This window comes from Delphinapterus leucas, unplaced genomic scaffold (genome assembly GCF_059928025.1).
Source record: "Delphinapterus leucas isolate spDelLeu-1000000601 "Yukka" unplaced genomic scaffold, BTC_Dleu_Yukka2 spDelLeu_asBTCV2_sq31, whole genome shotgun sequence".
Lineage (NCBI taxonomy): Eukaryota > Metazoa > Chordata > Mammalia > Artiodactyla > Monodontidae > Delphinapterus > Delphinapterus leucas.
Genome location: NW_028322240.1, coordinates 14612149 through 14637721, shown reverse-complemented (window position 1 = coordinate 14637721; position 25573 = coordinate 14612149). Strand labels below are relative to the sequence as shown.

The window sequence follows — 25573 nt, the reverse complement described above, 5'->3', positions numbered from 1 at the left end:
TACAGTGATTTTCACAATGTTGATTCTTCCAATTGAAGAACATGGTATATCTCTCCATCTGTTTGTAACATCTTTAATTTCTTTAATCAGTGTCTTATAGTTTTCTGTCCCCTTAGGTAGGTTTATTCCTAGGTATTTTGTTCTTTTAGTTGCAATGGTAAATGGGAGTGTTTCCTTATTTCTCTTTCTGATTTTTCATCATCAGTGTATAGGAATGCAAGAGATTTCTGAGCATTAATTTTGTATCCTGCAACTTTACCAAATTCATTGATTAGCTCTAGTAGTTTTCTGGTAGCATCTTTGGGATTCTCTAAGTATGGTATCATGTCATCTGCAAACAGTGACAGTTTTACTTCTTCTTTTCCGATTTGGATTCCTTTTATTTCTTTTCTTCTCTGATTGCTAAAACTTCCAAAACTATGTTGAATAGTAGTGTTGAAAGTGGGCAACCTTGTCTTATTCCTGATCTTAGTGGAAATGGTTTCAGTTTTTCACCATTGAGAACGATGTTGGCTGTGGGTTTGTCATATATGGCCTTTATTGTGTTGAGGTAAGTTCCCTCTATGGCTGCTTTCTGGAGGGTTTTTATCATAAATGGGTGTTGAATTTTGTTGAAAGCTTTTTTTGCATCTATTGAGATGATCATATGGTTTTTATCCTTCAGTTTGTTAATATGGTTTATCACATTGACTGATTTGCGTATATTGAATCCTTGCATTCCTGGGATAGACCCCACTTGATCATGGTGTATGTTCCTTTTAATGTGCTTTGGATTTTGTTTGCTAGTATTTTGTTGAGGATCTTTGCATCTATGTTCATCAGTGATATTGGTCTGTAGTTTTCTTTTTTTGTGACATCTTTGTCTGGTTTTGGTATCAGGGTGATGGTGGCCTCATAGAATGAGTTTGGGAGTGTTCCTCCCTCTGCTATATTTTGGAAGAGTTTGAGAAGGATAGGTGTTAGCTCTTCTCTAAACGTTTGATAGAATTCACCTGTGAATCCATCTGGTCCTGGGCTTTTGTTTTTGGAAGATTTTTAATCACAGTTTCAACTTCAGTGCTTGTGATTGGTCTGTTTATATTTCCTGTTTATTCCTGACTCAGTCTCAGGAGGTTGTGCTTTTCTAAGAATTTGTCCATTTCTTCCAGATTGTCCATTTTATTGGCATATAGTTGCTTGTGGTAATCCCTCAGGATCCTTTGTATTTCTGCAGTGTCAGTTGTTACTTCTTTTTCATTTCTGATTCTGTTGATCTGAATCTTCTCCCTTTTTTTCTTGATGAGTCTGGCTATTGGTTTATCAATTTTTTTTAATCTTCTCAAAGAACCAGCTTTTAGTTTTATTGATCTTAGCTATTGTTTCCTTCATTTCTTTTTCATTTATTTCTGATCTGATCTTTATGATCTCTTTCCTTCTGCTAACTGGGGGTTTTTTGTTCTTCTTTCCCTAATTGCTTTAGGTGTAAGGTTAGGTTGTTTATTTGAGATGTTTCCTGTTTATTGAGGTAGGATTGTATTGCTATAAACTTCCCTCTTAGAACTGCTTTTGCTGCATCCCATAGGTTTTGGGTCATCATGTTTTCATTGTTATTTGTTTCTATGTATTTTTTGATTTCCTCTTTGATTTCTTCTGTGATCTCTTGGTTATTTAGTAGTGTATTGTTTAGCCTCCATGTGTTTGTATTTTTCCACAGATTTTTTCCTGTAATTGATATTTAGTCTCATAGCATTGTGGTCGGAAGAGATACTTGATATGATTTCAATTTTCTTAAATTTACCGAGGCTTGATTTGTGACCCAAGATACAATTTATCCTGGAGAATGTCACATGAGCACTTGAGAAGAAAGTGTATTCTGTTGTTTTGGATGGAATGTCCTTTAAATATCTATTAAGTCCATCTTGTTTAATGTATCATTTAAAGCTTGTGTTTCCTTATTTATTTTCATTTTGGATGACCTGCCCATTGGTGAAAGTGGGGTGTTAACGTCCCCTACTATGATTGTGTTACTGTCGATTTCCCCTTTTATGGCTGTTAGCATTTGCCTTATGTATTGAGGTGCTCCTATGTTGGGTGCATAAATATTTACAATTGTTATACCTTCTTCTTGGATTGATCCCTTGATCATTATGTAGTGTCCTTCTTTGTCTCTTGTAATAGTCTTTATTTTAAAGTCTGTTTTGTCAGATATGAGAATTGCTACTCCAGCTTTCTTTTGATTTCCATTTGCATGGAATATCTGTTTCCATCCCCTCACTTTTAGTCTCTATGTGTCCCTAGGTCTGAAGTGGGTCTCTTGTAGACAGCATATATATGGGTCTTGTTTTTGTATCCATTCAGCCAGTCTATGTCTTTTGGTTGGAGCATTTAATCCAGTTACATTTAAGGGTATTATCGATATGTATGCTCCTATTACCATTTTCTTAACTGTTTTGGGTTTTTTATTGTAGGTGTTTTCCTTCTCTTGTGTTTTCTGCCTAGAGAAGTTCCTTTAGCATTTGTTGTAAAGCTGGTTTGGTGGCCCAGCACCACTTACTGAAGAGGCTGTCTTTTCTCCATTGTATGTTCTTGCCTCCTTTGTTGTAAATTAGGTGCCCCTATGTGCATGGGTTTATCTCTGGGCATTCTATCTTGTAGCATTGATCTAATTTTCTGTTTTTGTACCAGTACCATACTGTCTTGATTACTGTAGCTTTGTGGTACCGTTTGAAGTTGGGGAGCCTGATTCCTCTAACTCCATTTTTCTTTCTCAAGATTTCTTTGGCTATTTGGGGTCTTTTGTGTTTCCATATCAATTGTAAAATTTTTTGTTCTAATTCTGTGAAGAATGCCATTGGTAGTTTGATAGGGATTGCATTGAATCTGTAGATTGCTTTGGGTAGTCTAATCATTTTCACCATATTGATTCTTCCAATCCAAGAACATGGTATATTTCTCCATCTGTTTATGTCATCTTTGATTTGTTTCATCACTGTTTTATAGTTTTCTGAGTACATGTCTTTCGCCTCCTGAGGCAGGTTTATTCCTAGGTATTTTACTCTTTTTGTTGCAGTGGTAAATGGGAATGTTTCCTTAATTTCTCTTTCTGATTTTTCATTGTTGGTCTATAGGAATGCCAGAGATTTCTGTGCATTCATTTTGTATCCTGCAACCTTACCAAATTCGTTGATTAGCACTAGTAGTTTTCTGGTGGCATCTTTAGGATTTTCTGTGTATAGTATCATGTCATTGGCAAACAGTGACAGTTTTACTTCTTCTTTTCCAATTTGGATTCCTTTTATTTCTTTTTCTTCTCTGACTGCCCAAAACTCTATCGAATAAGAGTGGTGAGAGTGGACATCCTTGTCTTGTTCCTGATCTTAGTGGAAATGCTTTCAGTTTTTCACCATTGAGTATGATGCTTGCTGTGGGTTTGTCATATATGGTCTTTATTATGTTGAGGTACGTTCCCTCTATGCCCATATTCTGGAGAGTTTTTAACATAAATGGGTGTTGAATTTTGTCAAAAGCTTTTTCTGCATCTATTGAGGTGATCAAATGTTTTTTATTCCTTAATTTGTTAATGAGGTATATCACATTGATTTGCATATATTGAAGAATCCTTGCATCCCTGAGATAAATCCCAGTTGATCATGGTGTATGAGCCTTTTAATGTGCTGTTGGATTCTGTTTGCTGGTATTTTGTTCAGGATTTTGACATCTGTGTTTATCAAAGAATAACACAGTAAACACACAGATATACTTTGTAGCCAGATTCATGATTATTCATGTTTTAACCACATTTGATTCACTTTCTTTTTCTCATATATGTGTTTTTCCTCTCTCATAAATATAGTAAGTGTAGTTTAAATATATGTTTATAGTATACATAATTTAAAAAACATATTTATATATAAATATTAGGTTGACCAAAATGTTTGTAACATCCTATGGAAAAATACCAAATGAACTTTTTGGCTAACCCACTATAATAAAATATATATTTTAATATACATACTTTTTTCTTAGCCAGTTGAGAGTAAGTTGGAGACATATGACACTTTACCGCTGATACCTCAGCGTGTATCTCCTAAGAACAAGGACATTCTTTCATCATCCAAATAGAATTATCATACTCAGGAAATTTAATAATACTATTTTCTTCATAGAGTGCCTATTTGTCCTGGCCATGTTGTTTATAATTTTAATACAATTTCCTATCAATGCATTGCATTTAGTTGTCATGTGCCTGTGTAAACAAACCATAAGTAACCTTGTATCTCTCCCTCTGTCTCTCTCTCTTCTATGCAGCTGTTGGGTAGATCAATTGACTTGAACAGACTCATTACCCAGCGCATCTCTGCCGCCATGTATAAATCCTTGGACCAGGCCATCAGCCGCTTTGAGAGTGAGGACCTGACCTCCATCGTGGTAAGAGATGGGGGCCCTTGTGAGTTCTGCTCTGGGACTCCTCAGACTAGAAGCCTCATTGGGGGTTGTTGTTAGCCCGGTACTGAGCTAGTTACAGAGAAGCAATGGGTCTCTTTCTCATCTGAATGAGACGGGAAAAAAAAAAAGATTTAAAAAGAATAAGAATAATCTTACCTTCCTGGTTGCCTAGAGAATGGGAGTGGAGGGGGCGTCTTGAGATCTCGAGAAATGGCCAGCCCTGGGGCACAGCTGCTTGTCCTTTAGGATCCTACAGCTCTGTAAAGTAGCTGGGTGGTCCTAACAAACCAGGGAAGGTTACACAGCAGCGTCAGCTTCGTGGGTGTGCAGTAGTATAGAGCCCACAGAGGCTCTTCACAGGTTTAATGCTCTGCTGTCACCATCTTGGAATTCTTAATCATTTTCCAACAAGGGTCCCCACATTTTCATTTTGTGCTGGGATGTGCAAATTATATAGTTATTCCTGATGCACAAGCATGGGACAGGCCTGCTACCTTCTTTTATTAATCAGCAATTTGAACTACTCTCTGCTAATTCTTTCCAAGAATTAGAATAACTTGATTGATCAATCTTTCGGTGAATCAGAGGAAGCTTTTAACGCTTCAAAAGCAGATGAGTAGAAGGAATGAGAGAAGTAGAAAATCACCATTAGAACACCACAGTAGTAATGGTTGCAGGCAGGATCCAATAACAGATGCTAAAATTAGCGGGCAGAACTTTGCGAAGAGTATTTTATGATTCTTCTTATTATGAGGTTTCTAGAATAGTGAGGTTTATAGAGACAGAAAGTACAGTGGTGTTTGCCAAGGAATAGGGAGTTAGTGCTTAATGGGTACAGAGGTTCAGTTGGGGAGATAAGAAGTTCTGGAGGTGGATGGTAGTGATGGTGGCACAACAATATGAATGTATCTAACCCTAATTTAAAAAGGGTTAAAATGGTAAATTTTATGTTATCTGTATTTCACCAAAGTTTTAAAGTTACTCAAATTACTCAAAAGTTTTAAAAATACTTAGAGAAGAAAAAGCATTCTTACATAGTCTCGAATTATCTCCTTTAAGGTATTTATTAATTGCAAAGGGAAGAATACTAATTTTACAATGGGGAAATCTAGCAGACACCATCTTTTTTTTTTTTTTTTTGCAGAATACTTGTTATATTTATGTTTTCTCTTTTTTTTTAACATCTTTATTGGAGTAAATTGCTTTACAATGTTGTGTTAGTTTCTGCTGTATAACAAAGTGAATCAGCTATACATATACATATATCCCTATATCCCCTCCCTCTTGCGTCTCCCTCCCACCCTCCCTATCCCACTCCTCTAGGTGGTCACAAAGCACCGAGCTGATCTCCCTATGCTATGCGGCTGCTTCCCACTAGCTATCTATTTTACATTTGGTAGTGTATATATGTCCATGCCACTCTCTCACTTCGTCCCAGCTTACCCCTCCCCCTCCCCGTGTCCTTAAGTCCACTCTCTACGTCTGTGTCTTTATTCCTCTTCTGCCCCTAGGTTCTTCAGAATCTTTTTTCTTTTTTTTTTCGATTCCATATATATGTGTTAGCATACGGTATTTGTTTTTCTCTTTCTGACTTACTTCACTCTGTATGACAGACTCAAGGTCCATCCACCTCACTACAAATAACTCAGTTTCGTTTCTTTTTATGGCTGAGTAATATTCCATTGTATATATGTGCCACCTCTTCTTTATCCATTCATAGCAGACACCATCTTAACCAAGCATGAAAGGTTAATATCACCAGAAATAAGGTATATTCATGTATCCCCTGATATGTATGCATAATGCAAAATGCATACTCTCAATCTAATCATGAGAATATATCAGATAAACCCAAATCACATGGCATTCAAAAGTGAACAATGCGGGCTTCCTTGGTGACGCAGTGCATAAGAATCTGCCTGCCGGGCTTCCCTGGTGGCGCAGTGGTTGAGAGTCTGCCTGCCGATGCAGGGGACACAGGTTTGTGCCCCAGTCTGGGAAGATCCCACATGCCGCGGAGCGGCTAGGCCCGTGAGCCATGGCCGCTGAGCCTGCGCGTCCAGAGCCTGTGCTTCGCGACGGGAGAGGCCACAACAGTGAGAGGCCCGCATACTGCAAAAAAAAAAAAAAAAAAAAAAGAACAATGCTTTTCAAAAGCATCCAGATCATAAAAGACAAAGAGATACTGAAATCTGTTAGAGATTGGAAAAGGCTAAGGAGACGTGACAGCTCAGTGCAATGTGGGATTCTGGATTGAACCCTAAAATGGAAAAAAAAAAATGGTGAAATTTGAATAAGGTCTGTCATTTGGTTCATAAAATTGTACCAATGTTAGTTTCCTACTTTAGGTAACTTATGTAAGAGGTTAACATTGGAGAAACTGGGTCAGGAATATGCAGGAAGTCTGCAGTTTTCACAGCTTTTCTGTAAGTCAGAAATTATTTCAAAATAAAAAGGTTTTTTTTTTTTTTAATGGACAAGGTGGTTTTTTAAAAAGGGACTGGGACTTCCCTGGTGGTGCAGTGGTTAAGAATCTGCCTGCCAATGCAGGGGACATGGGTTCGATCCCTGTTCCAGGAAGATCCCACATGCCACAGAGCAACTAAGCCTGTGCGCTGCAACTACTGAAGCCCGCATGCCTAGTAACAAGAGAAGCCACCGCAACAAGAGAAGCCACCGCAATGAGAAGCCTGTGCACCACAGCAAAATGTAGCCCCCCCACTCACCCCAACTAGAAAATGCCCGCACAGCAACAAAGACCCAATGCAGCCAAAAAAATAAATAAGTTTAAAATAAATTAAATAAAAGAAGAAAGAAAGAAAGAAAAAGGGACTAAGAACTAGGACTCTAGCATCAGAAAGACCTTGGGGTCCCAGTCCTGGCCCCGCCGCTTAACTAGCTAGGTGATCTTGGGTGAGTTGCTTATCTTACACTGCAAGCCTGTAGTACAATGGAGGAAATATTAGAATCCACCTCATAGACTTGTCGAAAGGGTGAAATGAGATACTGCCAGGAAAGAGCTTTGCATAGTTCCTTGCCCTTAATGAAAATAGCTTATGAAAAAAGAGAGGAACGTAGAAATTTTGACCTACAAATGAGGTGCTCTCAGGGTAGATTCTCAGAAGCATTTCCAAGAGAACTTGACCCAACTGCCCACCAAAGTACTGGGTCACTGACTTTGAGAGACTATGGTATAGCACAAGTTCTTCTGGGAGATCTACTTTAAGAAATATTTTTCTTTGCCAAATGTTAGCAGTGCTTATCTCCAAGAGGTGGGATTTTTGTTTTTATCTTCTTTGTTTATCTGTATCTTCTAGTTTTCCAGTAATGAATGAGCATATCTTATGGAAAAACTGGTTTTGGGTTGTGTGTGGGTATCTATGGCCTCTTCCCAGCCCTTGAAAGGCACTGAATGTTCTTTTAGCTGTGAACAAAATCAAAACAAACAGTGAAAGCCTGTGTTTGTCAGGTGAGGGCAACATCCTCCAGGAGAGTAGCCACTTCCCATGAAGCCCATGAAGAGGAGAGCCCAAGGATGCTCTCTCCTGTAGGGTCAGGAGGCCCCCACTGCCTTGGCTGAGAAGGCTTCTGCCTCTTCTGAGAAACAAAGCAAGGGATATGCTCCCCTCAGCCCTTCCCTCCACCTTAGAAGCTCCGTCCTGAGATAGGGGAGGGGGTGGCTTGATGCCCAGTTGGGAGGGTTGCAGAGATTTCATCGGTCGGTGGCCCTAACCATACGCAGCTGAGCAAGTAGATTCTCGGAGGGATCTGATGCCAAAGTTGAGAGCTGGCAGCCTGCAGGCTGTGTTTTGTTTAGGCTGTGAAGCATATTTGAAATTTGGAGGCAACACTTAACACTTGGAAGAATTCGAATAAAACTGCAGAAGCTCTGGCAACCTCAGACCAGCCTTCCCAGATAGCAGCAATTGCCTAGAAATGACTAGACTTTCCCATCGGCTGGGCTGGGCTCTCCTGGGTTTGCCGCAGGCCCTGTGGCACGATTCCTTCATGGGATGACCTACCAGGCCTTGCTGTGCCTGAGTTTGAGACCCCTATTCTCCTGGCCCGCCTGGACCACAGAGCTGGTTTAACGGCCAAGTGTGGCTGACACTCAAGTTTTCCGGTTCCCGTGGAAAAGCCCTTTCCACTACTTCACAAAAGTTGCCTGTTTGGGTGTTTTGTTTCCCCAGTGCTGCTTCTCTGTGTTGCCCCCCAGTAAACCGGCTTTAGTATAGAGAACTGACATCCTCTCAGAAGGCACCTGGACCACCCCTGTGGCCTTCTAAACCTCTGTGCCTTGATGCACTGAGCCCTGCATCCCTCAGGCAAGTGCCCTCTTCTGATTGAAAGGCTGGAAGTACACGGCTGATGCAAAACACAGTTTGCATTACATAATAAAAACTCCTGGGACATGGCGGAAGAAGTGGACCTACATTTCCAGCACCGTCATATCAGCGGAGTTGAGCACTTTCTCCTTCAGTCTCTGATGCCCATCTGTGAGACCGTTAAAATCACAGAACATTGGAACAGAAATTGTTCAATCCCAGTTTCTCATCTTGTAGCTCTCTTCATGGTAACAGGGCACCTCCATGTGCTAAGGGACTCAGTGATCTTAGAAATAAAATCATGCACATTCATTGCATTTATTTATTTATTTATTTACTTACTTACTTTTACTTACTTACTTACCCACCCTAAGTGAATAGGAACAAAAATGCCATCCAGCTAGCTAGGCCCCAAGAGATGGAAGCAGACAGCTGATTCTGTATTTCCACCCTTCATTTACTTCAAGGTGCACAGTGACTGGAAACTTATTCTTCAAGCTACCATTCCAGAATTGCAATCCAGATTTTGGCCTTCTTTCAAGAGTTGGCAAGATCTGCCATCACTAAGCCCCATTCTGACATAGTAACAAATCATCAGATGGTGTGAAGTAGCCGCTCCACCTTTATCTGGCAGTAGCTCTCCAATTTGCCACGGACAGCTCAGCCCGGGGCTCCCTCCTCCCCCTGCTTGTCTCACTTACCTGCAGCCAGTTAAGGTTGCTTTGATACAGTATTTTGCCCCCGATTTACAGCCACAGAAACTGAGTTTCAGAGAGACGAAGCTCCAAGATTGGAAGCGTAGTCTGGGCCTACCACACTCTGGACCCCAACCAGAGTCAGAGGGTTCTTGTGGCTGATGAAAATAAAATTGAATCTCTGGTGTGAGGCCACCTCCTATGACTGTAGACAACTGGGCTCCAAGGCCCAGCTCTTACAGCTGGCCCTCTGACCATCCCACCTCCTGGCCACACTCTGGGGAACTGCCTTTGCCGACGTTCTTTTAGCTTTTATGTTGTAAAGCCATCTTTACTTTTCAAAGGGCTTTCTTAGTCATTGCTTCTTTATTCCAGGCAGCTGTGTCACAGGGGCCAAACACATGGGACTTGGAGTCACAAGACCTGGGATCACATCCTAAGCCCTGTTCTGTATTCACTGTATGACCCAGAGCGAGTTGCTTCATCCTCTGAGCCTCGGTTTTCCCCTCTATGAAACAGGGGCAGTCATACCCATCTCAAAAGAAGGCTTAACCACTACAGTGTAGGAGTGTCCTAGAGCATCACAGAGATGCTTTCTGCACAGGACTGTGCTTTGATTCTCTTCGATAGCAATACAGCAAGGAACTAAAGCCAGCCCAAAGGATTTTATCCTTTTTACTTCCTAGCAAGTGCAGTGACCTGCTCTATCCAGATATTACCCGCTCTGCTCCTGTTCTCTGCCTGAAGGTTGGATTCCAAATGACCAGGGCCCACAGCTCATGCACGTCCTTCGTCCATAGCTTGCAGCCAAACCTTTGCCAACATGTGTAACCAAACCCTGTGTGACTGAGGGGCACAGGAGGAGTCCAGATGAGGGAACGTTCTGCCCCCAGCTGTTTTTTAAATTTCTATAGTATACAACTGTTAAGAATGTGAACTTTGGAGCCCAGCTTCCTGGATTTGAAGCCAAGTTACTGCACTTCTTAAAGCCTAGTTTCTATATGTGTACAGTAAGAACAGCCATCGTGCTGACCTTTTAGGGGTTTTTGAGCATGAAGTGAGTTAACACATATAAAGTGCTTAGAATACTGCTTGGCATGTATTAGACTGAACCATAAAAAATTACTAACATTGAATGGTGTTTGACCTAAAAAACAGTAGTTTCACATGGTCCAACCTAATTGTAAGTACTTAGTAGGTGGTAGCTCTTTTGATTGCTTTCTGCAAGGTGGAGATAGCTTCTGGTGATGGATGGATGTTCACAACTTTCTTTTACTTTACTTGCAACTCAGAGGGACAAGCTTTTTCCTTACTAACCTAGAAACTGGAGAGCAAGTAGTCATGCTTTTCTACCCAGGGGGGTGCAGACAAGGGATTTGCACATGGTCTGTGGTCCCCTTCTGTGGGCAGGCACGCAGCCTCCCTGGGCATGGTCTGGTACTTCCTTCACTCAGAAGAAGGGAACGTCGCATACTACTGTAAGCGGTCCTAGTCCCATGCTGGCCGTTATAAAGTTGTCTGAGGGGCCCTCACCTGCATGAAAGGCATCTGTCAGATAATGGTGTCTGCGTGCAAGGCGCGTGTGTGAGTCCTCAGCAGCCGTGGGCTCTCTCTCTGGGCAGGAGCTGGAGTGGCTGCTGGAGATCAATCGGCTCACACACCGGCTGCTGTGTAAGCACATGACCCTGGACAGCTTCGATGCCATGTTCCGGGAGGCCAATCACAACGTGTCTGCCCCCTACGGCCGCATCACCCTGCACGTCTTCTGGGAGCTGAACTTCGACTTCCTCCCCAACTACTGCTACAATGGGTCCACCAACCGGTAAGGGAGTCTCTGTGCAAAGCAGAGTGGGGGTGGCGGTGGAAGCAGCCAGCTGTCTCCTCCAGACAAGCCCTGTCCGTGTCATCAGGGCCTGGCTCACGGCCAGCGTAGAATAAGTATGTGCCAGAGTCACGGAAGGGTCTGGGAGGAATCCACACACTTACCAAGATGGACTTCCGGTTCTCTAAAGATTTGGGACTTTCAATCCTCTTGTGCAGAGATCTGCACACTCCAGCCCACGAGGCACCTCTAGTTGCCAGCTCTTTTTGTTCAGCCTGTGAGCTCAGAATGGTATTGATATTTTGAGACGGCTAGGGAAAAAATCCAAAGAGTTATAACTTGGTGACAAGTAGAAATTATTTGAAATTCACAAAGTGTTATTGGAACTCTGGCATCCACGCTCGCTCATTTACGGCTCATGAGCTTGTTTATGGGCGCTTCTGTGCTACAGCAGCGTCGGGTAGTTGTGACAGAGACCATCTGGCTGGCAAAGCGGAGCATATTTGCTATCTGGGCCTTTAAAGAAAGAGTTTGCAGCACTCTACTCTTGAGGAAACCAAACTGAGGGTGGAGGGTCCAAGCCCTGGAGAAGGCTGTTTCCAGGCCCACCCTGTTCTCGACTTTCTTGACCACTGTCTGAGCAGCTGCAAGCCCAAAGTCGAGCCTGTGAACCTGGATTACAGTGTTCCCATCTATGAAAAGGAGACAGGAGTTAAACGAGAGTCTGTCAGAAGTACCTGTGTAGGCCACGGCCTAAGAAACAGTGTGGGTGTGCCTGATCAGGAAGGGCTCTCGCTATATCAAGTCCCGTGAAGAATAATATTAGGACCCAGTTAACTCCTGCCCCATCTCTTTTCTTCTACTAGTTTTGTCCGAACTGCCATTCCTTTCACCCAAGAACCGCAAAGAGATAAACCCGCCAACGTCCAGCCTTATTACCTCTATGGGTCCAAGGTGAGTGGTCTTGCCTGTGTCCTACTTCTAAGAGGACTAGTGAGCAAAAGCAGATAGAAGAGTGTTCCCCAAATCAGAAAAGCAAAAAGCCTGGAGATACAGAGGCAGCACTGAAATCCAGGCAGAAACAACTGCAAGTATATTCATGTTTATTTGTTTACAACTAGCAGGGGTGAGGGTAAGCGCAGACCTGGTGGGGCTGGATTCTGGGCAGGAACAGTCTGGGGAGGACTTGATGAGGCAAGCAGGGAAATAGGCCTGTGGGTCTCCTTGTCTCGGCGTCCCATCTCCTCCTGTTCTCGGTTGATTCATCGTGGTATCATCCTGCGATTCTGGGATTTTGTGCTCCGTGAAGATGAGGGATTTGCAGATAGGAAGCAGTTGAGAAGGTGGAGGAGCTTTGAAGGAAATCCCAGATGGCCGGAGTTAGAGCTGAGAGGTCTCCTCCTGTCTCTTTGCTGCTTTGCTCACAGTGCCAGTCCTGACACTAACAAAGCTTCCCAGGTGGTGCCTGTTCTGGACTTTCAGTCCTTTGCCATTCGTTAAACAGACATTCCTTAAGCCCCCACTGTAGGCCAGATGCTGGGCAGGTTCTCCATGCTGGGGATTTAGCAGAGGTTGAAGCAGACGCATCTCCACCCTCCTCCAGCTCCATTTCCATACCCGGGGTGGGCACTGGGGGACACCCTTCACAAAGTCTTACCATCACCATGACATATGTAGGAGATCGTTTCTTACCCTGCGGGTTTGTGTGGGAGAACGCCACAGAAAGGGTGCAATAGCTCAACAGCAACGGCAAAAAAGCCAAGATTTTTTTGTGTGTGATGGATGAAAAATGGCCACCTTTGACCCCATTTTCACAAAATAAGCACAGAGGGACTTAGAAGAAGAAGTGACTGGATAAATATAGCATGGTTAGAAAAGGTGCTTCTCTAGGTCGGGAGCCCTAGATTGGGAAGTGTGAGGAACCAAGATGAGTGCCCTTCACTTGGGCCTGAATGTGGGGCTTAGAACGTCTTAGGATGATGCTGAGAGAGTACAGGTGTCTTCTCCAGAGCAGCCAGTCTGGTCTGGTCAAGACAACTCTCTCAAATCAGGGAACCTTTACAGACAGCACTGTAGACAGCCACAGTCATGGCATGAATTAACAGTCACTCACAAAGTAACTCCCTTTGCAATGCTTTTTCAGACCTTGCTGATTATACCAAGGAGCAAGTCTTATGTTGGTGCTAATATGTCTTTAATACCTTCCCAACGACTGCTAATCTCCCTTTTTTTTTTTTTTTTTGCGGTACGCGGGCCTCTCACTGTTGCGGCCTCTCCCGCTGCGGAGCACAGGCTCCGGACGCGCAGGCCCAGCGGCCATGGCTCACGGACCCAGCCGCTCCGCGGCACGTGGGATCCTCCCGGACCTGGGCACAAACCCGTATCCCCTGCATTGGCAGGCGGACTCTCAACCACTGAGCCACCAGGGAAGCCCTAATCTCCCTTTTGATCAGAGATGAGAGAGCAGGCCCTGAGCTCAGAGTCCTTAGTAGGCAATAGTATCCAAGTCAAATTTAGTATTGTTTTGTTTTCATTCTATTTATTATGTATCTTCCCTTCTATTTATAGCAGGAGGGTGCTGGTTTTTCATTTGGGGAGTAGCATAAGCCTATGTTTTAAAATAAGTTTAAAAAATGAGTCAATTTAAAGAAAAGGTATTGTTAATAATCGTAAAGATAGTCTGTGGTTTAAAAAGTGAAGATGGGGTACAAAGTGGTGTGCGATTGGCTGAAAGTTGGAAAACACTCTAGAGCAAGGCTTCTCACATCTTTCCAAAATAATCCCCCTCAACAGCAGAGGAGACTGGACGTTTGCCTCAGCTGACTGAAAGCATAACTCAAGAGCCCATCTTCAACTCAAAAATTTCCTGAAAGTTTTGTATTTTATTTAAGTCATGCAGATTTCACTTTCTATACCATAATATATTCATGGTGGTTTTAATATTGAAATAAATGCTTTTAATTCCTAACTGAGACACCCTACCCTAAATGGACACTCCTAAGAGATTCCGTGTTCCTCCCTTTGCACACCAGGGGGTTATATGTTTTCCAGCTAGAGAAGCTTTGCCAAAGGGCATTCATCCAACCAGGTGGTCCATGTGTCAGAGCTCTGACATTTGAGGGGAGGCGAATGGGGTAGTCTACAGATGCGATTTTACCGGAGACCTGCTGCGTGGAGGGCTTTAAGCTACCTGATGTGGGCTGCCTCCCCTCCACCTCTCACTCCCCAAAATGAGGCAGTGCGGCAGGATGAACACCGCCCTCCCTCTTCAGGGCACCCACGTCGGGGGCATCCTGTTCCTCCGCTGCGGCTGCGGCTTCTGGTTCCGCGTCAGCTCCGGAGTTCTTGCGTGGCACTTCCACCAGGGGGAGCCCCTGCAGGTCTTCCTCCCCCTGACCCAGACCCGGGGCCTCCTCTGGCCATCTCACCAGGCCATTGGCTTCCTCCATGAGGCCGGCTCTGTAGGACCATCGAGGCTCATGGCAACGGATACACCAGAACTGGAGGCAGATGAAGGCTAAGACTGCTGTGAAGCAGGCCAGCAGAATGGCCATCAGCACCCAAAGGGAGATCTGGGGGTCCACCAGGGAACTTCCCGCAGCCAGTGGACTCTTATCCAGGGTGTGGAACACGGTGCAGTAGTGCCTGTAGGGGAAGAGCATCTTCTTGCAGCTGATGCACAGGAAGTAGAGAGTGGAAGGGGTGAGGTGTTCCAGCACCACGGAGCTGATTGTTCGAGGCACCTGCTCCTCGTGGTGGAAGCTGTAGCGAAGATAGCCAGAGAAGATGCTGTTCCACTTGGGCCTGTACATAATATGGTAATAGTCCTCCAGGCAGGGCTCCGAGGACGACCAGGAAACGATGGCTCCCGTATAAGAAACGTTCCCAACCTCGATGTTCATCTCGATTCTGAAACCAGAATCAAAGTGAAGTGTGTCATCTCCTCATCTAAGTGTTTATTTATGATAATCATAGCCACCATTCATTGAGCATTCGAGATGGGGACTAATATTGACCCCGATTTACAGACAAAGAGATGGAGGCGAAGAGGTGACAGTGCTCAGCTAGGCATAGCCGAGAAATGGCAGAACCACAGTTCAAATCAGGGCTGTCTCATGCCAAAGCTGGGGGCCATCAGGCCCAAAAGAGATGCACGCACATCCCCCCAGCCTCATCCTGCCGTGGCTCAGATTCTTTAAATACAACATGGTTCCCAAACCTTAAAAAAATAAGGGGAAAAAAGGCAGTGAAAGGACAAATCAGCACAGCCTCAGAGCCCCCACGTGAGTCCCCACGGGTCTGTGACCTCCAGGTCAGGCAGTTGTTTCACCTAAAATTTCCCTCTGGAACTCCTGTTTCTGCCCCAAGTGCTGTGAGCTCATTCATCTAGAACGTTCTGGCCACTGTGTTTTTAGCCTCCAAGCGCTGTTGCCCGTAGCCAGAGGAGATGTGCATCATCACTCAGCGGCAGCTTTCTCCCCAAAGCCTCTGCTCATGTTTTGTCCATTCGTTAGCTTTTTTCAAAGCCGAATTACCTGTGAAAATTAGTTTCACAGGTCAAGATAATCAGCTCCAAATACCAGCATAACTGCTGCTGTTTGATACTGCTGGTTCTGTGACTGTTAATGATGGTAATAACCAGCAATAGCGAGCAGTTGCTATGTCACAGGTCACTAGAAGCTCAACATATAAGAGTAAATATCCTTTGTTCATCACACCCTCTGAACTAGATTCCCATTCTACAGATGAGCAATCTGAGAGGAGCCATCAGCTAACAGGTACAAGACCCAAAGCCACGTGACCACTGGATTTACAAAGACAAGGCTGCCGGGTTTAGTCGTAGAAGGTTATTGCAAAATGAGGTGCTGGTACCAAGACTGAGTTGCCATTTTTCCTGACACGTGAAATGAGCCCTCTTCAGATTGCCAGCCCTCTCGCTTTGCTAAAAGTGCGCCATCTTCAAGCTTTTTCGTTTCTTTTTAATTCTATGTGTTTGAGAGATATTGTTCTCCTCTACTGAATTTCCCCTGAGCTAAAATTCAGAGACAGCCATAGTCAACCTGTGTATGTTCACGGATAGATCTCACCCAGCTCAGTTCTCTGCCCCTCCTCTCTCACACGAAATGCAGAAGGTTTCATTTCAGATTGCAATGACAGAGTAAAAAACAGTCGATCAGATTTTAACCTGAATTGGACATTAAGCCACACTGATTGCGATTACGAGCTGCTTTCTCTCCTCCCTGCTTCCCTCCAACCACCTGTGTTCGTGCCCGTGCTCCTAGAGGAAGTGAGCTACAGGAAGATGCCCAGCAGTGAATGATTTTTCAGGCCTTGTTTTTCTTCTCTATGGATGACAATGAACTAAAATGCTCAGGAAGGGGAGTTCCTTTCCGTTTGGCTAGAAATTTTCTTCCAGAAAAATGGGGGATGAAAGGGACAAGGCAGGTGTGCTCAGATCCCTCCAGCGAGAGTCTTTGCAGAAGACATTGAGTATCTGCGCTCCCTCCATGGGTCTCCTTCTCATACACACCCGTCCACCCCGCCACACCCCTATAAATAGAGACCACAGTGAAAAGAGCTTAATTCATTACTTACGATACAGAGGCAATAGCCCTCATAAACCCTTCCATCAGGAGTGATCAGGAATGCTGTTTCTTGTCATGAATCTCTTCTGTTTGCCTCACATCTGTGCTGGCTGTCTTTGCAGACTGAGTTTTCTACAGCAGACATTTTGAAGAGCTTTCTGTCAAGATGCAGCATTCAGAGCTTTTACGACTAAATGTCTCCCATTATTTATTTTTCTTCCACTGCTTCTGTTTTTAAATCCCCCCTATTTTTAGCTGTTCGTATTACCATTGCCTGGCCCTCCCCCAAGCAGTGTGAAAGGAAAAGCCATTTCCATTTCCAAGAAGAGCCATTTGTGTCCCTTACCTGATGCTCACAGTGGATCCGGTTAGAACGCAGCCCTCAGAGGCAGAGTGGACCAAAGCTGAAGGATGTTGCCTTCTCCCTCCCCTGCTCTGGGCTCTACTTGATGTCTCTCTCACCACTGTGTGAGTAATTCCACTGTCGCCCCCAACGCTCACATTATTCATTTCTTCAGATCAGTTTCATTCACCATGGCAACCAGCAGGCATCTGTACGCAGGATGTTTCAGGGACCAGTCTGGAAAGGCTTTTGCCCAGTGAGAGGAGCTCTCATTCCTTTGGCCAAAAAAAAAAGGCAAACAGTCCCCTGCACACTGATCCTCAGGGTGGTACTAATTCTTCAAAGTCTCCTAAATTGGGTCTCTAATAAGCTAGTTATCATTTTTTTCCCCATCTAGACCTTCTTTGGACAATGGTTGCAAATGCAAAGCTGCCGTTCTTGTTTTCCCACAAGTAAAACGGTAATTACATCCTCATCCCCTCTCACCCCACTGCCACCCCACTTCCTTACCCACCTCTACACCCTCTTCTTTCTTTATTCTTGCCTCCTGTGGCATTACCTAGTTGTATGCCACTGGTCAAGATACTTTTATTCTCTGGGCCTCAGTTCCATCATCTGTAAAGCTGATCGCTTGGGCTAGATCAGGATGTCAGGTAGAAAACATGAGTGCTACCCCCCTGCCCAGGCCTGAACCCATGTGAGGCTTGCTGAACCGCCAGGATACTCGTACTGAGTTGGTTTGAGCATTCCCCACCCCTACCCTTCACCAAATTCAGGTCCACCCAGAACCTCAGAATGTGACCTTAGTTGGAGGTAGGGACTTTGTGAATTTAATTAGGTAAGGATCTGGAAATGTTATCATCCTGTATTTAGGGGGAGCCCTAAATCCAATGACTGGTGTCTTTATAAGAGAAAGGAGAGGGAGGTTCATACACAGAGAGATGCAAAGGGTAGAAGCCATGTGAAGACAGAAGCAGAGATTGGAGTGATGCTGCCATAAGCCAAGGACTGCCAGGGACCTGCAGGAGCTGGAAGATGCAAGGAAGGATTCTCTTCTAGAGCCTTTGGAGGGAGCGTGGCCCTTCCAGCACCTTGATTTCAGGCCTCCAGAACTGTGAGAGATTCGAATGTTTGAAGCCACCACGTTTGTGGTAATTTGTTACAGCAGCCCTAGCTCCGATGGATTTAGACCTGAATCATATAACACAAATTAGGCATTTTTAAAAGTCATCTTGTTTCTTCTTGGTTCTTGGCCAAAGTATCCAAGTGGACCCATGAAGGTCTCCTTTTGATTCACATCAGTGATAATCAAAAAGTTATAAAGAGTTGCCCGGTGAGTCACAGACCCTCCCTGGGCCAAGGGTCTCTGTGAGGGCGTGGGGTCTTGGAATGCCCGGTGTCCCTCAGTTAGACATTTGCTCTGTGCTTCCCTCCCGTGGCATTCAGTTTTCGAAGGGGTCTGTCTAGAATCTGCTGTAATACATGCTAATGGCGACTCCCTGCAGAGCATGAAAGCGTCCTCTCCACAGAAAGGCCAACGCAGTAGTTTGCAGATGCCTTTTGAAAAGGTTATTTTGAGGGGAATAAAAATACCAGCGTTAGGGGGCCTGTGGAGTGACGAGATGGAGCTCAAGCCTTTGCCACTGAAAACAAGAATTTATTTTTAATGCTCCTGGATGCCATTTTTCACCCTGAGCTTTTTATTTGAGAAGTTGAGACACTTGGAGGATGTAAGGCCTAGAAGTCCTCTTGGTTCGCAGATCCGGAGAGAAGGGATGTCTTTCCTCAGGCCGGGTGACTGATTAGTGGCAGAGTCAGGAGTGGAACCCGGGTCCCTGCCTCCAAGTCCAGGGCTTATCCTGCTCCTTTGGGCCATCACCATTCCCCAGCAGCACCCAGAGAAGCCAGTGAGCCCTTGTGGATGAGACAGATCATCTGGGGACATCAGGAGATCGCACCCCAGCCAGGCTCACTGTCTTCACCTTTAGGCAGGACTCTTCTGCAGTCACCTGAGTGGCAGCCTCTTCAGCTGTCAGGCCAGGTGGTCCCTGGTTGGTTTACACCAGTAGTAAATCATTGCCAGAGGAAACCAGCCAAGAGCGGGATCCCTGCTCCCTGCCTCCCTGAAGGTGGCAGTGAAGGGACAGTGAGAGAGCATACCTTGGTCCCAAAGCTGATTGGCACCCAGGGGCTGAAGTCCCCAGGCTAGGTTCAAATCCTGACTCTGTGGCCTTGGACAAATTTTCTGACTTTCCTAGGCCTTGGTTAACTGTTCTGTAAAAGGCAAATATCAATATTACCCACCTGATAATGTTGTAGCAGTGAGACGAACCCATCTCTGTAGTGCTGAGCTTAGGAATAGTAGACATTATTATTAAGAAGAAAATGTCCGTGGGTCAGAGCCATTTCCTGAGTTGGTCATAGCTTCATCCAGAGGCTGTAATGGATCAGGTTTGCACTCTGCATGATGCTTCCTTCCTTTTCTCTCCCCTTAAAACAGCTTTATTTTTTTTTTAATGTACATGCTCGTTGTACATAAAGAGTATCAGAAAGTTCAAAGACAGCAGTCAAAATCCTATGACACAGAAATAACCACTGAGAACATTTCAGTGCACGAGAAAATGTGTTTTCTCATTTTACCCATGGGGAGCTCTTTGAGGTAGGCCGTCTTATCACCATTGTACAAAGGGAGAAACTGAGGCTCAGAGGGATTAAGTAACTTGACCAGTATCACAAAGCTAGGCTGTGGCAGAGCAGGGCCCTACGCTGAGGTCTGTCGGTCCAGAGCCCAAGCTCCTGGCCAGCCTCCTTGATGCACTGCCGTGCTGCTGGGTCAACCTTCAGTCATAGGTGGTCAGCAGCAGCTCTTTGCCTTGTGGTTGACTTGTCAGAGAGCTAGAGGCAGGACTTCTTAATTTGGTGGATTCCAGGGTGATAGGAACAGGCAAGGAATTAAAAGACCTCAGAGGAAACACCCAGCCACCCGAAGGTAGCCAGCAGAAGCAGCGAAAACATCAACTACCTTTGGAGAAATTCAGTCAGCAAGTGTTTCCTCTTCCGGAGTTTGGAGTCCAAGTACCCCTGCCTAAGAGCTCTGTCACTTAGGGGTAATATTAAATGTAAAAAGCCTTTAGCAACTGGTCTAGTAACTGAAATTAGTATATGAGTGGAAACTTTAAAAATATGTCTAAGTAATTAACTTGTAGAGAGTCTATCATAAAGCAGCCTTGCAAGTGATATAGATTGTGGCACAAATCATTCCTTAAATTATACCAATAACTTCCCAGTAATGTTTTGGTCTTTAGAGATTGTGGGTTTGGTCTTTTGTTTAGTGTCATCATTGGTATCTAAACATTGCCCTAGTATGAGCCTTGATTCGACCTCAGGGGTATTCATCGTACACACCAGCACTTCCCTGGTGTCCAGTGGTTAAGACTCTGCGCTTCCAATGCAGGGGACACGGATTCAATCCCTGGTCAGGGAACTAAGATCCCACACATCTCATGGTGCAGCCAGGAAAAAAACCCAAAACACACACACACACATACACACACACTGTTTCGCCTTTAAAAAAAATGTGCATCAGTGTCACACATTAATAATATGCTCCAATTCCTGAATCAGGATGATTTCTTGAGATCTCATAAAGGTATCTATTTTGTGCAGGATCGATTTAACCAAGCTTGATTTTAAGTGAGACATCCTAAACAGGGTACATAATTAGTCGCGAAAGGCAGACATTGATTGTAGCCTGAGTCAGCTAGCAGGATTGGTTCAGTATAAGAGATTTGTAGCAGGTTTCCAACATCTGAAGTCATGTCGCATTCCTGTTTTTCTTTGCCAAACCTCAGAAAATGCCCCGGCTCCCACATTCCCACATTTTCTCAATAGGGCCCAGCCTCCTATTGAGCCAGCAGGTCAGATGGGTGCCCTGCGTGGGTGTGTGTGCATGTACTTTCCGGCATGTGTATGTGTTTCCTCCTGCATGGGTGTGGTGTGTTTTTGGTGGGGGGAGTTGGGAATAAGGGGAGCTTGCTCACTTAGAAGGAGGATTTGAATTCTGCTCATTTCATGCTGGTCCTTGGGCCATCAACTGAGGCCTGAATGGTCCAGACCAGAATCCAAAACTGATGGAGGAATGTCAACAAGAGGCCTCCTATGTGCATTGAGCGGGTCTGTAAGGGGGATTTTTTTTTAAGCCCTGTGTGTGATACAACAATTCCACAATTCTTCTTCTCTGCCTAGAACTGGGGAGAGCTGCTGAACAGTTTCCACCTACCCAAATATATTTTTATTTGTGCTTGCCAGGAAGTGCTAAGGGAGGCTTATATTAGAAACTCCTTGGGTGGGAGTGGGGGTTAAGAAGACCGCTAAGAAAGATGAGCGCCCGGAGGACCACACTGGAGCTTGCACTTCAGAGGGGAGTTAATAACACATCTATTCCAACCCTCTGTTCCAGGCAGGTCTCCCTTCTAACACCCCTATGTCATGCGTCTCCGTCCTTACCCAGCACAGTCTGTTGTTGGACAGCTTCTATTTTTATAAAGTTCTAAATATTGAGCAAAATCTGCATTTTTGGGTATGTTCCGTCAGCTGGTCTCAGCTCTACCCTCTGTCACAAGTTGTATGAAATTGTACCCCACAGATGTACTGTCCACATTCAGGGGATCGTGACTGTAGCCAAAGCTGCTGGGGGAAATTTGACCAGGAAGCTGTATTTTCATAGTCTTCACTTACCAAATTACCAAAACGAAGGAATATGAAGGGCTGTTATTTCAGTGGGTGCTTCCAGCGTGCCAGGCACCATGCCAAGTGCTGTATGTATGTCATCTCATTTAAACCTCCAACAACCCTACAGGAGTTGGTATTATTATCTTTACTTAGGGAAGACCAAGGCTAAGAGAGTTTAAGTAATTTGCTCAAGATCATCTAGCTAGTAAATTGATGGAACTGGAATTTGAAATCAGGTGTGCCCACCCCAGTAAATAACTCTGGACTCAGACAAAGCAGGAAAATAAGTCAGAGAATCATACAGGGGGGAAAAAGTAGCTGATTGCTTTTCATCCCCTCCAGGGATATCCATTGAAAGCTCCCTGCTGCTCAAAAGTTCCTTTCACGGGATATTTGAAAGAAGACTGAACATGCCCAGAGCTTTACTGGTTTCAGAGGAGAGGCTGCAGCACCTGGTGTGGTTGGGGAGTGAGGAGGCAGCTCTCTTGGGGGACGAGTCCATGAGGGGCCCCTCGCCTCAGGCTGTGAGCACAGCCCAGTCATCCTTCTTACATGCCTTTGCAGGCTTAAGCTGCAGCCCTCTTTGGGAAGAAACTCAAATCGTGTTTTTTTCTCTTTGAAAGCAAATGTTGGGAAGTAAATTAGGCTATGATATAGCCCAGTGGGCTTTTTAATTTACTTTTGTTATTGACGTATAATCATAAGCAATAAAATGCACTGTCCTAGTTCAGGCTGCTATAACAAGAATACGGTAACTAGGTGGCTTAAACAGCAATGATCTCTCACAGTTCTAGAGGGTGGGAAGTCCAGGATCAAGGTGCCAGCAGATCCAGTGTCTGTTGAGAGCCTACTTCCTGGTTTGCAGACAGCCTTCTTCTCATCGTATCCCACGTGATGGAGAAAAGAGAGACGTAGAGCTCTCTCATGTGTCTTCCTACAAGGGCACTAATCCCATTGATGAGTACTCCGCCCTCATGACTTAATTACCTCCCAAAGGTCCCACCTCCTAATACCATCACAATAGGGGTTAAGATTTCAACATAAGAATTTGGGAGGGACACAACCATTCAGTCAATAACACGCAGAGATCTTAAGTGTACATATACTTTCATGAATTTTGAAAAATGTATACATGTGTGTAGTCAAGAACCCAGTCAACATGTAGGGCATTTCCATCAACTAGAAAGTTCTCTCATGCCCCTTTCTAGTCACTCTCCTTCCCCAACCAGAGGTAAGCCATGGTGTATCTGGTGTTTGTTTTATACCCGCCTCATCCTTGGAGAGGAAACAGGAGACTACAGAGTGGGCCTTTGATTACAGGGCCAGAACTAAGATGCATTCACTTGGGAGGGTGAGTACCTTGTACCACGTGTGCCCTAGCGCCACCTCACTCACCTCTCCCTGGTCCCAGCCCTGTTTGGCAGGGTGGCCTGTTACAGAGACAGTAAAATGGTTGGCTCCATACACAGAAAATTACATGGGCTGGCCCCATGGTTGACTAAATCAAACTCAACAATTCATATACTCCAGGATTTGCTGACCATCAACTCAGTGAACATCATGCTTTTAATCAGTTATATTTTCCCTCCTTACATAAACCACTGCTGCCCCATACCATTTAGAAATCTTTAGTAACTACCTACAAGGGATCCCTCTCCCAGGCTCAGGCAAAGTTTTGCTGTGACAGCACACCAGTGTCGAGTGCAGAAGGCTGCTTTCTCACATTCCAGGCCTCCCCATATATAGGCATTAGCTTACCAAGAGAACTATTATTCAACCTGCGGGATGAGTGGGTGTTCTGATTCCTCACGAATTCTTGTTATTAGTGGGCACTCTAATTGTGTTCCTCGTGTATCCTCATTATTCAAGGGTACTATAATTGTGATGCTTGTTTTGTAAAGTTTAGAATAATTCGTGTAGAGTAAAACGTACTTAATGCAAAACCTAGACTGAACATAATTAAATCTTCCCTTGATGGCTCCAGAGTTGAGAATCTTGCAGAACTCCAAAAGCATCATTACAGTTCCTATTTAATTCATGTAGGATTTCTAATTAGCCAGCTTATAGAGAATTTCAGCTAATAGAATATCAGATGTGGTCTTTCCATATTTGCATGTTCTGTATACAAGATTTTTACAATTCCCGATAGGAAAATTATACTCAGAACTAAGGTTAGAAGTGAAGTTTTTTCTTAAAAAAAAAAAGGTTATGGTTTACGTAATAATTCAGCTTCCAAAGTTCACCATTGTAGGTAGAGGTTAAGAACATGGCCTTTGGAATCACAGCCACCTGGGTTCAGATCAGGGCTCAGTTACCTATTAACTGTGTGACCTTGCGCAAGCTACTTACCACCCTGAGCCTCAGTTCCCTCATCTGTGAATTAGGGCCAAGAATTGTATGGATCACGGATCACATACATTGGTTGTGTGGATTAAATGAAAATGCACTTGGAGGGCGTCATGAAGCCTGGCATGAGGTGCTCCGTAAGTGGCAGCATTTCAAAACAAAGTCAATGATAACCTTAGTGTATCACCAGCTAGGTGAGACCAATTCAGAGCCCTTTATTTTGGCCCTGTATTCTCAGACAGAAAGATCTTAAAGAGATTCCACTAATTCAGCGATGGTGTCTCATGGGGTCCAGAGGACAATGAAGGTGGCCCCCAACCAGCACCCAATCAGAGCAACTCTGCTTCTGTCTGTTTCATGTACTTGTTTCCGTGGCATCTTTTTTGTTTTAATTGCTAATCGAAAAGCTACAGAACCACTGTTGTAATCCAACCCCCTTATTTCACAGATGAAGAAACTGAGGCTCAAAAAGCCAATGTGATTTTCCCATGCACTCAGCAGGGGTCTCCTGCCTCCCAGGCCTCTTGGTCCCCAAGATGCCTCCCTGTGATAGATGGAGGCGCCTCAGCGTAGAAAGAAGGCAATGTTGAAGCAGCTGTTGAGTTCTTACATGGTCTTTCCAGCCAGTTCCTAGTACTGAAAATACCCCTAGAGAAAGGAAGTCATTTGTTTTACCCTCATCCCATAGCTCAATTGTGAAAGTCCTGGTTTGTGTGTGGACAGTTGTGGGTAGCATGAGTCCTATTAAAAACATATTTACCTGGAGGCCTTTTCTCCTCTTCTGTTAGGAAACTGCTGCCCCATCTGATGACCTTCGCTGGATCCTGTGGTCACTGACCACCATTCTCTATGAGCAGCTTGCAAAATGTATTCATAGAGGTCCCCAGTGAGAGAACAAGGATATCAAGTTTCTATCCTTTCTATGATTGAAACACCTCCTGCTAGGACTCACAGTTCTCTGCCACTGACTTGGCCACATCCTCTGTTTTCCAGCCTCTCAACATTGCCTACAGCCACATCTACAGCTCCTATAGGAACTTCGTGGGACCCCCTCATTTCAAGACCATCTGCAGACTCCTGGGTTACCAGGGCATCGCTGTGGTCATGGAGGAACTGCTGAAGATCGTCAAGAGCTTGGTAAGGAAGGGGGCCTGGGACGGGCCGTTAGGGTTGAGAAGAATGAGGCTTGCTTTCACTTTTTACCTGGCCTGGAAAATCAAGTCACAGGCTCTTCAGCTCTGTCTAGAGGAATCACCCAGGGAATCCTTTGCCCTTATCCCCTGATTCCTCTTACCTATCGC

The 25573-nt window shown here is 44.5% G+C and overlaps 2 protein-coding genes across 5 annotated transcripts in view; one reads left to right on the top strand and one right to left on the bottom strand.

Moving 5' to 3' along the window:
* LOC149743990 (cytoplasmic FMR1-interacting protein 2-like) overlaps nucleotides 1–25573 on the top strand; it is a 70725-nt gene that overhangs the window by 5930 nt on the left and 39222 nt on the right. For all 4 annotated transcript variants that reach the window (XR_016391606.1, XR_016391604.1, XR_016391605.1 and 1 more), the window contains exons 3-6: nucleotides 4288–4407; nucleotides 11068–11267; nucleotides 12134–12221; nucleotides 25266–25409. Coding sequence is in view for 1 of the 4 variants with exons in the window: in XM_089905922.1 (XP_089762048.1) it covers nucleotides 4288–4407; nucleotides 11068–11267; nucleotides 12134–12221; nucleotides 25266–25409 (552 nt within the window). In the remaining 3 variants the exon portion in view is untranslated. The remainder of the gene's footprint in view (nucleotides 1–4287; nucleotides 4408–11067; nucleotides 11268–12133; nucleotides 12222–25265; nucleotides 25410–25573) is intronic.
* LOC111183157 (fibronectin type III domain-containing protein 9) lies at nucleotides 13499–17972 on the bottom strand. The gene has a single exon (XM_089905924.1). The coding sequence runs from the start codon at nucleotides 15167–15169 to the stop codon at nucleotides 14486–14488; it is 684 nt and encodes a 227-aa protein (XP_089762050.1). The 5' UTR covers nucleotides 15170–17972; the 3' UTR covers nucleotides 13499–14485.

Excerpts from the sequence above, each read along its gene's own strand:
- LOC111183157 (XM_089905924.1), bottom strand. The coding sequence starts at position 15,169 with ATGAACATCGAGGTTGGGAACGTTTCTTATACGGGAGCCATCGTTTCC.